This window comes from Melanotaenia boesemani, chromosome 12 (genome assembly GCF_017639745.1).
Source record: "Melanotaenia boesemani isolate fMelBoe1 chromosome 12, fMelBoe1.pri, whole genome shotgun sequence".
Lineage (NCBI taxonomy): Eukaryota > Metazoa > Chordata > Actinopteri > Atheriniformes > Melanotaeniidae > Melanotaenia > Melanotaenia boesemani.
In genome coordinates this window covers 35,444,558-35,459,668 of record NC_055693.1, presented here as the reverse complement: position 1 = coordinate 35,459,668, position 15,111 = coordinate 35,444,558, and the positions used below count along the sequence as shown (strand labels likewise).

Here is a 15,111-nt window from a genome sequence, read left to right as displayed (position 1 = left end):
TGGGTGGAGAACAGAAGAGACACGTGCATGTCAGAGTTAGGCATCGTTTATTCCAAAATAGAAAGCTCTAAGGCAAAACAGAGAAATGTGAACAAAGCTTCATAAAAAGCAGAACAGACCAAGTGTGGAACATAATTCAGCGATGGATGACCCGGTTTACAAACCCGATTACTGCAGATGGCGTCCAGATCAATATTACAATATATCATTTCAACAGGAGGCTCCCGATCTGTGCACCATCATCATGTTTGTGTAACGGGGCCGGCTGACGGACTGCAGAGCTCCATCTCAGTCCTTCATGCAGGCAGAACGTCAGTCATGTTCAGAAATAAAAGCTGAATTCGTGCAAACAGTCCTCTGCTTCCTGTCGTGTGCTCGGCATCGTGATGGTGAGAAATGGGGGAATCTGGATTTAAAAACCATGAGCGCTGCAGTCAGGTTACGATGCAGGATTAATTCTTCATAAACTGCTGTACACAAAGTCAAATCTACAGTGTTCTGCAGTGTAGTGTGTTTTTCATCCACTTTCTGTTTGTGCTTCTTGGCAAGAACTCCTTAGAAAACATCAGAGATAAGGCCTTGTCAGTATTTTAACTTCAAAACCAATTTAAATAGCAATTTTCATCAGCATTAACTTCTTTTTCTGGTTTTTAGAAAACTTCAAAGAACCCTGGAAAACAGAGCTTTAACTTTCATTAGGAATCTGTACATAAATATTCCTTACAAAACAGAACACAAAAATGAGACTAAAACACTAATTCCATATGTTTGTATAGAAAAATAAGCATCTCTAATCGTTTTTTGTTGTTTTTTCCTCTCTCGCTCTGTGAGAGCGCGGAGTCGGTCTGAGGAGTGCGCACGTCTACTCAAAAACACCTGCATGCAAGAAGTGAAGACAAACCATAACACACAACTTCCAAATGTTGGTATCCAAACTGAGATCAGAGTTTAACGGGACGAGGAACAAGGAAAACAAAAGTCCTTTTTTTATTAACGGAGCATCCAAATCTGCTTCTGGTGTTTTCAACACGTCTTTTTTCTTCGTTTAATTTTATCTTTTTGAGCTTAAATATACAAAAAGTGCACTCGCCTACATCAACACACGAATAAAAAAAGTGTTTCTGAAGAGAAACTCCTGATGTGCAGACTGCAGGGCTGGAAGAGTTCGGGAACGTCCTGTGCTCTCTGGAAACTCCTGGTTCTGATGTGTCGGCATACTTACACCCATCCTGTGTGTGTGTGGATCAGTGTGTGTGTGTGTGTGTGTGTGTGTGTGTGGATCAGTGTGTCCTCTACTGCAAGGAGTCGCTGTTGTCCAGGCCCAGCCCGGCCATGTCCGCATCGTCGTCCTCGTCTCCGCTGTCTCCTGACTCGTCCTCGCTGTGTCCTCCCAGCATCACCTGCTGCACCGCCAGCGTGGCGCCGTCCGACGTCAGGCTCTGCAGACCCTCCATGTTCATGGTCACCATGGTACCTGAGCGGGAGCGCATGACCGCTAATGTCACATGTCTGAAAACACTAAGAAGCATTGCATCATCTGACGTATGTGTGGTCATACCGTCGGGCATGGTGACCTGCTGCTGAGCTCCGCCTCCAGTTGCGATGGAGTCGGGCCAGAAGCGCTGCAGTGGACGGTTCTGAGGCGTCTTCTTCTTGGTTTTAGGTGTCTCAGAAGAGCTGGCATCCAACATCGGCTGTAAGATCCGTCTCCGTGCATTTATAAACCTGGAAACACAACATCAGTCAGGCTGGTTCGGGTCTGCGTGGACCGTTCCACTACTGGTACCACTCCAAATCATCATCAACCTTTTCTTTCAATAAATCCTCCTGATAAAATGTCACACAAATGCAAACCCCCCCCGTTCACGTGGCTGTGGCCTTACAGGGAGAGCTAACAAGATCCCAGGAGTTACTCCACCTGTCGGCACAGAAAACACCTCCATCTGCAGGAGCTCCATGAGACCAAACTTCTTCACAGGTCAGCAGCCCTCCAACCCCACTGTACACAGTGTTGACAGAGCACTGCTTTTCCCTCCTGAGCCGCCGGATGGTGGACCAGAGTCTCATCGAAGCCGTCCAGAAGACATTCTCCATGGTCTCTCCAAACTCCTCCCATGCCCGAGTTTTTGCCTTAGCGACCGCCGAAGCCGCGCTCCGCTTAGCCCGCAGATACCCATCAGCTGCCTCTGGAGTCCCACAGGCCAAAAGGCCCGATAGGACTCCTTCTTCAGCTTGACGGCATCCCTTACTGCTGGTGTCCACCAACGAGTTCGGGGGTTACCGCCATGACAGGCACCGACGACCTTACGGCCACAGCTGCGGCTGGCCGCCTCAACAATAGAGGCACGGAACACAGCCCACTCAGACTTAATGTCCCCCTCCTCACCCGGGACATGGTTAAAGCTCTGCCGGAGATGGGAGTTGAAACTCTTTCTGACAGGGGACTCTGCCAGACGTTCCCAGCAGACCCTCACAACACGGTTGGGTCTGCCAGGCCTGACTGACATCCTCCCCCACCATCTGAGCCAACTCACCACCAGGTGGTGATCAGTTGACAGCTCCGCCCCTCTCTTCACCCGAGTGTCCAGGACATGCGGCCGCAAGTCCGACGACACGACTACAAAGTCGATCATCGAACTTTGGCCTAGAGTGTCCTGGTGTCAAGTGCACATGTGGACGCCCTTATGATGGACACAAGTATTCAGATTAAAGTCCTGCTTCATGTCAACATTCCAATCATAAGATTCTAATCCTATCACACTGATTTGGATCAACATTTCGATCGGGTTGGTTATGCCAATTGAACACCTTTTCTGGAGGAATTATCTTTACTGTGTTACATCCGCCGTACGTCAGCATAACGTGACCCTGAACTTTACGTTCCACAACAAATCAATAAGACTGCAATAAATACGCACACACAGCGTTTGTTTACATCAGAAACTGTTTCTTCTTCTTTAGTTGAATGCCCAGGTACAAACCGGCATCTGTTGAAATCCTCCACCATCTCCTTGGTTTTCCCTGCATTGATCAGGAGGTGGTTTTGCTGACACTAGTCCACAAAGTTCTGCATCAGTTCTCTGTAGTCCACATCATGGTCCTCAGTGATCAGTCCAACAATCGCAGAGTCCTCTGAGAACTTCTGCAGAACACAGCTGTCCATGTTGTGTCTGAAGTCTGCAGCGTAGAGGCTGAAGAGAAACGGGACAACACCGTCCCCAGGGGGACGCCTACACTGCAGGTCAGCGGGGCTAACAAACTGGGACCGTTTGTGAGATAGTCCAGAATCCACTCTGCCAGATGAAGGTCCACCCCAGCCCTTTCCAGTTTGGCTTTCAGGAGCACCAGTATGTGAATTGTAGGATCCATGAATCCGTAGAGCCGAGGTGTTCCAGGACCAGTCTCTCCAGTGTCTTCATCAGATGGTTTGTGAGAGCCACCGGCCTGTAGCTGCTGAGTTATCTGGCGTGAGATATCTTTGGCACTGGTACCACACAGAGGGTCTTCCAGAGCTGTGTTACCAACTTTAGCTTGAGGCCCAAGTTGAAGTCCTGCTCCATAACTCCACACAGTTCATCTGTGCAGGACTTAAGGAGCCTGGAGCTGATGCTGTCTGGTCCAGCAGCTTTTTTTCCTTGATGCTCCTCAGCTCCTTTCTTACCTGGGCTGCTGTAAAAAAAGAGGGGTGGGAAGGGGCTCTGTGCTGGGGGATGGCTGGGTACAAGGCTGTGTCCACACAACACCGAAGCTGGCTCAGGTGTGAAAACGGCGGCGAAAACTAGGAGAAAGGCTTCACCATCTCCACGCAACCCCTGTAGTACATACTACCAGGCTGTAGGGGGCGCTACGATGATTAAAGAGTAACACTCCAGAGCTAGAACAAGATGTAGCACATGTGAAGATAATGACGTATCTGCTCCTGCTGTTGATGGTACAGCAGCACTGTGGTGTACCAGCAGTGCATTTTGGTGCTAAAGCTGCACACAAGCCAGGACTCTCTGAAGCAGCACCACAACACAGCTGGTCACGGACGCCATTATTATTGTTGTTGTGTTTGGCGTGTGTTCACACTGATGTCATATCTTCTAGTGGTTCGGTTATGCCGTCCTCACAATACCACAGACAGTAGAGGTCTCAAACCGATCCACCTTGGTACCTGGTTTCAGACATGATCGGTTTCATGGGGCTAATCCCTGGTTTTGTGGGGATAAAAGGTGGATTCCTGAAATAATTTTGCGGGTTTACTGCAATTCAGCATCGTGGGGATGGTCCAAGAAGATGTGGAAGGCTTTGATGGCAGAATGAGCCAGAGGTGTGAAGGGCTGTGGGGGTTAGTCCAGGTCTCAAGATGTTTGAATGCAGCTGCATGGGGGGAGGAATGGCGGCTTGTTGTTAGCGCAGCACCGCACCGCCCTGGACAGAAGTTTATGTAGTCTATGATGCGGTCTGCGATGGCATTAATGTCCTTCCCATGTGGGTGGCAGAGCTCAGTCCACACAGTGGTGTTGAGTTTTGTAATATCAGAGCACTTTTATGAATACGAGTATGAGTACACGCACATGGCATCGGACCAATGCCCGATACTAGTATCAGGCATTGGTGCATCCCAAGCTATGAATAAGTTAAAACACTAGAAAAGAAAAACATGTAAAAACATGTAAGAGCCAACCGGCGGCGACTGAGGGAAAAAAACAGTACAGATCTAATCAGAACTGTAACCCGACTGAAGAAACCTCGCACATGTAAACATCATGTAAACGTCAAGTAAACATGGCTGTTGATGGAGCAGATGAAGAATTCTGAGTGAACGTGGAAATGAACTTTGTGATCAGAGAAATTATTTTTGTTTATCCTGAGAAGTTAAATAAAGGTTAATTGCAGGAGACAAGCGTACCAGTTGTTGACCTGCAGCAGGGTCAGGTTCGTCTGAGAGGCGATCTGTTTCTTCTCATCCTCTGTTGGATATGGATGCTGTACGGGAGAACAAACAGGACGTGCTTTTTACAGGCTCATGATGTCACACGTTCTGATGATGTCACAAACACACACTCACCCCTATGTGCTGGAAGAGCCACGAGCGCATGACATTGGTGGCGTGTTTGGGAAGAACGCCACGTTTATTCTTGGTGGAGCTGTCATCGTGATTGAACAGATTCAGGTCCTGATGGAACTGCAGCTGAAGCTGAACACACAGATGGATCCAGATTAACTACACAACCAGATTAACCCAGACCAGATTAACTACACAACCAGGTTAACCCAGACCAGATTAACTACACAACCAGGTTAACCCAGACCAGATTAACTACACAACCAGGTTAACTGAAACCAGATTAACTCAGATCAGGTTAACTAATGTAGACACTGTAGATGATCAGGAGAACATCTGACTGAGGAGCTTTCATTAAAAGCAGTGGTATCATGAATTCTGATGGACTTCCAGCCTTGGTATACTCAGATGAAGGACTGAAGTGTACTCTCTGAGCATCTGAACAGTTCTGGATCGACCTGCTGACTTCTACAGCTCCAAGTGGCATTTGAGGAATTGCAGGAGTTTTTTTTATCTTATCAGCACAGATTAATCCAACACCTGTCAGTCTCTACAACATCTGTAAACACTGAAACTATTTAGATTTACTTCATCTGGTTTATAAAAAAAGTCATTTTAGTAATACTAAAACTTTCTCTTTAACCTCACATTTGCACCCAGACTGAGGCTACGTCCCACATGTCCTACCTGATTGTTTTGGACGCGTATTGTCCCCGGGGAGAGAGCCTGGGTTACCACCTGGCCCTGAGGAGTCACGACTGTGACTGGCTGGTAAACTGTTCCTCCTGAAGCACAAACACAGAAAAGTCCAAACTTCCCACTGGTACATGACATCACCACAGCTGCAGAAGGAGGGCTTGTTGCCATGAGGACATACCTGCAACCACCTGGGTGGGGTTGACCGTTGTCACGGTAACGTTCCCTTGCTGTAGGGCTGACGCTGGCACCATAATCTGACCCTGGGGACTGATGGTCCCTGAGATGGAGCTGGGGGTCTGCAGATGAGCGCGTGAACACGATGTTTCAGATTCCAGCTGACTTTTATTTAACCGCGAGCTGAAACTGAAGACATCACACACCTGAGTCTTGGTGGGTGAGAAGTTCTGGCCTTGAACGGGGGAATAGGGGCTTCCTGGATCTCCACTCAGCAGGGTCTCGCTGTTCATCTTGGTCTTCAGGCAGGCGATGTAGCGGCTGCAGAAGTCCTTACACAGATCACTCACCTTCTCGAGCTCCAGCAGGTGGATCCGCAGCACCTGGATGGCTTTAACCATCTGAAAATAAAGCTCCATGAGAACCCACAAATGGGAAACGTGTCTCTCAACAGCCACAGTTATGTTCCTGGTTTTAAAACAGTCCTAAACATTTTCATCCGTCTTCAACAAACACTGAAATATGGTGTCATCAGAAACAGAAGCTGATCAAAGAGAAGTAAAAAACTAGTCAGCTAAGAGACTCCAGCTAAGAACCAGGTATGTTAAGTTCAGGTGATTCACTGACCGCCACCTCCGTCACAATTCACAGAGAATTTTCCTACCAGACAAAGTTTGGACCACTTCCGTCTCCTGAACGTCTCCACGGTTCGGGTTAAAATGACTAGGGCCCAATCGTCAGGCCGATTAAATCAGCCGATATTTGCCCTTTTCAAAATGGCCAATATCGACCGTTGTTTTGCCGATTACACGCCGATTTATTCTTACTTTCTCATAAAACAGTAAATGCTGTTAAGCGTCAGTCGTGCAGAATGATGTCCTAGCGGGGTTTTTCCACTAGATGACTCCATTCAGTCCCACAGTCATCCCCCCGTCTTTTCAACAGAGGTAGCAGCTAGTAGCTACAGCCAGGTTACATTAAAGCAGTGGGCTGAGTGGAGCCCGCCAACAGGTAAGTTTATAGCAATGTTGTGAAATTAATGACTCAGCATGTCTCCAGTTTCAGTTGACCTCTGTTTGCTGTGTGTAATGATGAGTGGCGCATGCTTCATTGTGTCGGTCAGCTTTTTATTTACGCTGCATTGCTGAAGTTGTGCTAAATAAGGCGCTCCTTAGCATAGCATTAGCTAAGTAGCCAGTAACTGCAGAAATAATGTAAGTGTATAAAATATCTGAGCGTACAGAACGAGCGTCCATCACTCCGTCAGCTGCAGGTGGAGGCGTATTTTAGGAGGAGAGATGTGGATGCAGGCGGGAGGAGCTTTATTCACTGCACTACCGAAAACTTTATTAACATTACAGTCTGTCTACAGCTCCCGTCATGCCTTAGTTTTACTTTGTCAGAAAATACTAGCGTGAGCGGCTGTAACAGCAACTCCATGTGTTAGTGCCAGACCATGGAGACCATTATATATAAAACACAACTCTATCAAAGACGACTTCTTTCTGACATTTGAGAAAAACATATCTGGTTTTTGTTTTGGTTCATGCATGATATATTTTATGGCAAAGAAAATATTGGAGTAAAGAAAATGTGATTTAACATTGAAGGGCATCAGAAGGCTGCATAATGTTAACTAACTTCACTCATGTTGATTATATAAAGCATACACTTTATATATATTTATCTACCTCTACATAGGCCTGTCGCGATAAGCAATAAATCAATTAATCGCCCGGTAAGAAAAAGTGAGCGCGATAAGTTTGCCGGTTGCGATCATTTTCGTTTTTTTTTTCTTTCTATGGACTGTGTATGACAACAGGTTTCACTATGGAGCATCTCGACTGAACGCTGTGGTTTCTTGCGGAGTGGTCTCTCACGTGTCAAACGTGACAGCAGCATGTTGCAGCACGGGACAGTGGTGAAGCACTTAACATGTCCGAGCCGGTACGCCGCATTTGTTTTACAGGGCTGCCAACTCTCAAGTTCGAGTGGATTCCTGGTGGGCCACGTTACTTTTGGGCCGGTGTCCCGGCGTACGTGAAAAAGCGAAGCGTCGTAGCAGCGCGGTTTATTCACTGCTCATAGATCAGTCTGACATGTGGTGATGAGGGAGATATTTCAGCTTCACAAACAGCAACGATGCACAGTGTATTATCTTTTCCTAGTTTTTTTTATATATAAAATGGTACTAACTGGCAGTTTTGCCCGGTTTCCCTGTCTGAGCCCATGTTTAATATTTTTTTAATATATTTTTTGAAGGGCAGTTTTGTTTACAGAACAGAGACTTTATTTTCTATCAGACTTATTGATTTTGGTTGTGTTTGCTTTTCATTCATTGTTAATGAGACTGAGAGTCCGTTCTATTTATTGTTTTTGTTTTATTTAAATGTTTTTCCAGTTCCAGTGTAAAATGTTCTTTAGAAATTAAAGTTTATTGATCTTTGAAAGGGTGTACTTGCATTATTATGGCATTGTCATTATATTAGTTGAAAATGGTCTCAAAATGACATTATCACTTTGCGCAATATTATCGCTTATCGCAATAATTTCTGAGAAAAGTTATTGCACCGCAAAATTTGTTATCACGGCGGGCCTACCTGTACTTTAATCTACTTCTAATTTGCATCAGCAAGAAGTACAAAACAAGATGTATTTAATTAATTCATCATTCATTTATACAATTCATTTACAGATTTAAGGTTATATATTTTAATTTCATAGTCATTTAAAGCCTTGTTGGATGTTTTTGGAAACTCTTCTGTGGTAAAGTTAAACATATGAGTACAAAATATTGTGAAACAGTAAAATGTTCTGCCTGTAATTCATATTTTTGTTGGGGTAAGCGTTAATGAACAAAAAATGGAGTTAATTTATTCATTATATACATTTTTGAAAGAAATGTTCCAATTAATCAGTAATCCGATTTTTTTTCTGCCAAATATCGGAATCGGTATCGACCTCAAAAAATCCATATCGGTCGGACCCTAAAAATGACATTTCGAAAGAGGTTCGATCAGTTTATGTTCAATGTGAAAAAGATCTACCACAAACTGAACTCTATTAATTTCCATTATGGCTGCAACGATTGTTGTTTTTATTGTCGACAAAAATAGTCGACAATGAATTTACCTGTCGACTATTGTCGGTAAAAAAAAAAAATACAAAAAAAATTACAGCGTGAGACATCATCTTCTTTTTTTATCTCTGCTGAGAGTTGCACAAAGTCCGCCAGGGAAAAATATGGCGGCGGACCAGGGAGCAAAAATCGTCGACCAATCGACCGTCAGAATAGTCGTTAGTTAGTAATTAGTCCCTAATTTCCATTAACCCTGACTCGTTTCCATAAACCCTGACTCGTTTCCCGTTAACCATGACTCGTTTCCATGAACCCTGACTCATTTCCCGTTAACCACGACTCGTTTGCATGAACCCTGACTCGTTTCTTGTTAACCACGACTCATTTTCATAAACCCTGACTCGTTTCCCGTTAACCACAACTCGTTTCCCGTTAACCACGACTCGTTGGCATGATCCCTGACTCGTTTCCCGTTAACCACGACTCGTTTGCATGAACCCTGACTCGTTTCCCGTTAACCACGACTCATTTTCATAAACCCTGACTCGTTTCCCGTTAACCACGACACGTTTCCCGTTAACCACGACTCGTTGGCATGAACCCTGACTCGTTTCCCGTTAACCACGACTCGTTTGCATGAACCCTGACACGTATCCCGTTAACCACGACACGTTTACCGTTAACCACGACTTGTTTACCGTTAACCACGACTCGTTTCTATGAACCCTGACTCGTTTCCCGTTAACCACGACTCGCTTCCCGTTAACCATGACTCGTTTCCATGAACCCTGACTCATTTGCCGTTAACCACGACTCGTTTCCATAAACCCTGACTCGTTTCCCGTTAACCACGACTCGTTTCCATGAACCCTGACTCGTTTCCATGAACCCTGACTTGTTTACCGTTAACAACGACTCGTTTACCGTTAACCACGACTCGTTTCTATGAACCCTGACTCGTTTCCCGTTAACCACGACTCATTTCCATGAACCCTGACTCGTTTCCCGTTAACCACGACTCGCTTCCCGTTAACCATGACTCGTTTCCATGAACCCTGACTCATTTGCCGTTAACCACGACTCGTTTCCATAAACCCTGACTCGTTTCCCGTTAACCACGACTCGTTTCCCGTTAACCATGACTCGTTTCCATGAACCCTGACTCGTTTCCATGAACCCTGACTCGTTTCCTGTTGACCACGACTCGTTTCTATGAACCCTGACTCATTTGCCGTTAACCACGACTCGTTTCCATAAACCCTGACTCGTTTCCCGTTAACCACGACTCGTTTCCATGAACCCTGACTCGTTTCCCGTTAACCACGACTCGTTTCCATGAACCCTGACTCGTTTCCCGTTGACCACGACTCGTTTCCCGTTAACCACGACTCGTTTCCATAAACCCTGACTCGTTTCCCGTTAACCACGACTCGTTTCCATATACCCTGACTCGTTTCCCATTAACCACGACTCGTTTCCATATACCCTGACTCGTTTCCTGTTAACCACGACTCGTTTCCATGAACCCTGACTCGTTTCCCGTTAACCACGACTCGTTTGCATGAACCCTGACTTGTTTCCCGTTAACCACGACTCGTTTCCCGTTAACCATGACTCGTTTCCATGAACCCTGACTCGTTTCCCGTTAACCACGACTCGCTTCCCGTTAACCATGACTCGTTTCCATGAACCCTGACTCATTTGCCGTTAACCACGACTCGTTTCCATAAACCCTGACTCGTTTCCCGTTAACCACGACTCGTTTCCCGTTAACCATGACTCGTTTCCATGAACCCTGACTCGTTTCCATGAACCCTGACTCGTTTCCTGTTGACCACGACTCGTTTCCCGTTAACCACGACTCGTTTCTATGAACCCTGACTCATTTGCCGTTAACCACGACTCGTTTCCATAAACCCTGACTCGTTTCCCATTAACCACGACTCGTTTCCATGAACCCTGACTCGTTTCCCGTTAACCACGACTCGTTTCCATGAACCCTGACTCGTTTCCATGAACCCTGACTCGTTTCCTGTTGACCACGACTCGTTTCCCGTTAACCACGACTCGTTTCCATAAACCCTGACTCGTTTCCCGTTAACCACGACTCGTTTCCATATACCCTGACTCGTTTCCTGTTAACCACGACTCGTTTCCATGAACCCTGACTCGTTTCCCGTTAACCACGACTCGTTTGCATGAACCCTGACTTGTTTCCCGTTAACCACGACACGTTTCCATGAACCCTGACTCGTTTCCCGTTAACCACGACTCGTTTCCGTGAACCCTGACTTGTTTTCCGTTAACCAGACTGGGCTGTGTAAAGTCACCAGAGGGGGGCAGTCTAGGCTGCACTGCTGCTGGTTGGAATTCAGTAGAAAAAGTTCTAATGAAACAAAAAATACAACAACAACAAAACAGCTGTGGTAGACATTCCAAAAGAGGAAGATGGAGAGAGCTCTTCTTCAGGAATTCCTTTGACCTCTATGAACATCAGGGATTTTCTATCTGGGAATAAATCAGTCAGCCACACGACTCAGAACAGAAGCAGCTGCTGAGTCGTTTAAATCTTTGTCAGGTCAGATTGAGAGTGGCTTCATGCCTTTTACAAATATATTAACTATTAGTGGACATTTTTTCCCATTCATTTAAATCACTGATGGAAACTGAGATTGTTTCGGGATGAAGTTGTGAGTCGTATTTTTCTCCTTGTTTCTCGTTTTAAGAAGCATCGACATGCAGATTAAACGTGCAGCTCACCAAGGTGTCGAGTTCAGGGTCCTCGCTGAAAAAAGGTTTCCCCTCTTTCTCCTGACAGCGGACAAAGTTCTCGATGTCCACATCAAAGCTGGCTGAGGTGATGCAGTCAGAGCTCAGCGTGGACTGTTCGCACTTCTCAAACAGCAGGGCCAGCAGAGGGAACAGGGGGTGTCTGTCAGAGACAGAAAGCTGTTAACCGGTCTCATTTGGAGCTTTATTGTGGATTTGTAATAAACAACACAATAATCAACACATGGTGGTTCAGTTAGTGAGCACAGATGTATGAGAAGATGAAGCCTGTCAGTCGTTTGTTTCTCTTCCAGTAAACAAACACACACACAGATGGTTCTGTACCGATAAATGGAAGCTTTGTCTGCGTCCATGGGAGTCTGAGGTTCAGTGGGTGCTGGGCTCGGCACCTCCACCAACGTGGCCTCGATAAACTGCTCTGAGTCGTCGTCTGCCTTCACCACTCCCTGCATCTGCCACGACAAAAAATTATATATAACTGAAGGGAAAAGGTGACAAAAAATGGAGTAAAGACGTGACAGGAGAAGCAGGGAATGAAAACACAAAGGCGTCATGTGAAGATCAAGAGCCGCAGGACGAAGCTCAGCACTGAGACCTACTTCAGTCTGAACCCTGAGAAAGTCATGTGGACACAAGAACAAGTGTTTAAAGACACTACTTCTTCCACGAGGCAGCACTTTATTTTAAAAAGGAACAAGAGGAACTTCTCTGCTGTCACCAACAACCTCCCTAAACTCTCTGCTCCAGAAAGGACAGGGAGGTTGTATGACCCAGTGAGGGGTCATCATTTTAAACCATAGAAGAAGAAAAAAAACCCATACTCTTCCTGTCCTCATATTTAACTACAGAATTTCCTTTCCTCTGACAACCCCAGTGTTTCCTACACTAAAGGAGACCATAAAGGAAGCATGATGCTCCTGGTTCTGAAGAACCCCACGAGCTCAGACACTTCCGGGACATTTTACTTAGTAAAAAACCTCCTGAGGAGGAAACAAAGACCTCGGACAACCGCAGATGGTGACACTGTGTAGTCTGCAGGAATACTGAGGCTCTGCTGTGTTACAGTCTTATCTGAAACATCCATCCTTACATCCCGTTTCCCATGTTACTGAAGTCAGTCATTTTATACCAACCTTACTTAAATAAACACCTGAATGTAAAATCTTTAGTTTTGGTTCATCTGATAACTGCCTGTCCTTCAGAAGAAAAAAGAAACTTCTCCTCTTTTAGGTGATTTTAGGTTTTGGAGGATGGAGGAGTGAGGAAAGAAGGCTAAAGTCATGCTGGCAGATAACAAGATGAGTGTCTTGTTATCTGCCAGCTTAGAGCCTGGGAGCCACGCTCAGCCCTCTTCACACATTTCCACACCACAGATGCCTTCTAGCAACACGAAATTCCTTTCCAGGATTCCAGATCCCATCCCCAACCATGTGACTCACCAACAGTGTCTGAGATTAAGAACTAACATGCTAAAAATAACACTTCTCATTAGATATAGATTATTTTCAGCCTGACAAGTCAATGTTTTCTAAACAATAGAAACAGGTTGAGATAATAAAAATAAAACAATCCATTTGTGGTCAAAGAGAACATGTACTACACAAACCAACAAACTGCTGGTCTTTATTGTCAGCTTTGATTATGTTAACAGGTAAAAACAAGGTAAGTTCAGGAACTCAGAGCAGGCTGGGAGGATCTGGGTCGTCCTTTCACCCACCTGTTGGTCTCCTTTTGGATATTTGTCTATGGAAACAGACTGGGTAGCCATCACGTTCACTGCAGACTCTGCAAACACTGGGTCATTATAGGGAACAGGGACAGGTGGCCAACCTGCACAACACATACAGTTCTGTTAGACTGGGATCAGAAACATGAAGCCTTTAATTGGTTGGACTGGGGGACAGTGATATGTTGCATTAATAATAACTGCTGTGTCAGAACAATATGACAAACTATAAATATTCTGGTTATGAAATATGAATCCTAAATCAAAACCAGAGGCTAAAATAAGAACTAGTACACATAACAGCTCCTGTTACGTATTTAATGTAAACACAGTCTGGGTCAAACACAGTTAAATGATATAACTTTATTATTTATTTATTGGTTTTATTTGGGCCCCTTTTGCAAACCAGATGATTGAATTATCAGTCTGTGCTAATGTTACGGTAAAACTACTGTTTACACACCCACCACGCTTAGCCGTTAGCCGGGGCTAGCTGCGGGGTGCGGGCACGGTTTGTGGCGACAGGACAGAAAACTTTTAACAGTCCTGTGCGTTAATATTAGCCGGCTATCTTCATGCTAAACCATCCATATGTGCAAACAATGCGGCTCGATGGGAGCTAGCCTTTCTTCCATAGCGCTTAGCCGTCCGCCACAAACCCACTCTGGGTTTACAAGAGCATCAGGCGGGTCGAGCTAAGGCTAACCATACAGCGAGGTAGCTAACTGATAATAGCGTTTTTCGGACTGGGATGGTGGTCCAAAAACACAAAGCGCCATATTAGCGTGGACGTACTCAACATTACAAAAGAAAAAAAAGGATATAGAAAAAGAAGAAAGGGGTCTAAAAACGCAAACCTAGCTAACCAGCTCTATTTAAGGGGGAGGGAAAAAAAGACCCTGCTGCGGATTGATACGAAATGAGCCGTTTGGCCGAATAATATGACAGCTCCTATCAGTTCAGCAGTTAGCAATTAACAGATTAAATTGATGTGTTTATTGTCATTTGTGCCCAGTAATCTGACTGTAAGAACACGAAGAAGCGCAGGAAGCACACGAGGCCAGCCCGGTTGATCAGCAAATCCTTCCCCCATCAGTCAATCAATCATGCAGGGACAGCTGCTTTCTCCTTCCCCTCCCCTCCGCGCTAACGCTACAACTGTGGGGCCTCGATCACAGCTCTCGCCCTTTGCTTTTCCACAATCCTCCTCTGCCCTCAAAACGCCGACATATTTTTTACCCCCCCTCCCCTGTATAAAGATTTTTTTTTATTCTTCCCGTAGCTCTGCCGCTTCTCCTTCCCTTCCAAAAACGCCCTCCGCTGCCTTGACTAGGTCCACGCTTCTCGCCCCGGGGCATTTTTTCGAGCGGCCCAGATTGTTTGATTGATAGGGAACGGAAAAAGAGGGATTTTGAGTGACAGCTTACCTGAGTGCCAATCTTCGTCACACTGACAAGCGGCTGCAGCAATCGGGACCCGCAGTTGTCGTGTTACGTCATCGCGCAAGGGCACGCAGTGGCGCTGGGCTCATGAATATTCATGAGACGGGCGGAGACATGACGTCCTGATTCCGGAGAGTCCTTCTGCACCCTG

General features: G+C 45.7%; 1 protein-coding gene across 4 annotated transcripts; it reads right to left on the bottom strand.

Annotated features, from left to right (window-relative positions):
- Window positions 1-30: 30 nt before the first annotated feature.
- pknox1.1 (pbx/knotted 1 homeobox 1.1) lies at window positions 31-15,043 on the bottom strand. Of its 4 annotated transcripts, none has more exons than XM_042002767.1 (11): window positions 14,946-15,043; window positions 13,510-13,622; window positions 12,117-12,244; window positions 11,763-11,934; window positions 6,130-6,324; window positions 5,928-6,045; window positions 5,738-5,835; window positions 5,054-5,182; window positions 4,895-4,971; window positions 1,559-1,725; window positions 31-1,474 (listed from the first exon to the last, which is right to left on the bottom strand). In XM_042002767.1, the coding sequence occupies exons 2-11, from the start codon at window positions 13,558-13,560 to the stop codon at window positions 1,293-1,295; spliced, it is 1,317 nt and encodes a 438-aa protein (XP_041858701.1). In that variant the 5' UTR covers window positions 13,561-13,622; window positions 14,946-15,043; the 3' UTR covers window positions 31-1,292. The 4 variants fall into 4 exon arrangements, with proteins under 4 accessions (XP_041858701.1, XP_041858704.1, XP_041858702.1 ...); XM_042002770.1 differs by lacking the exon at window positions 14,946-15,043 and adding an exon at window positions 13,982-14,777; XM_042002768.1 differs by lacking the exon at window positions 14,946-15,043 and adding an exon at window positions 13,986-14,777.
- Between the last annotated feature and the right edge of the window lie 68 nt (window positions 15,044-15,111).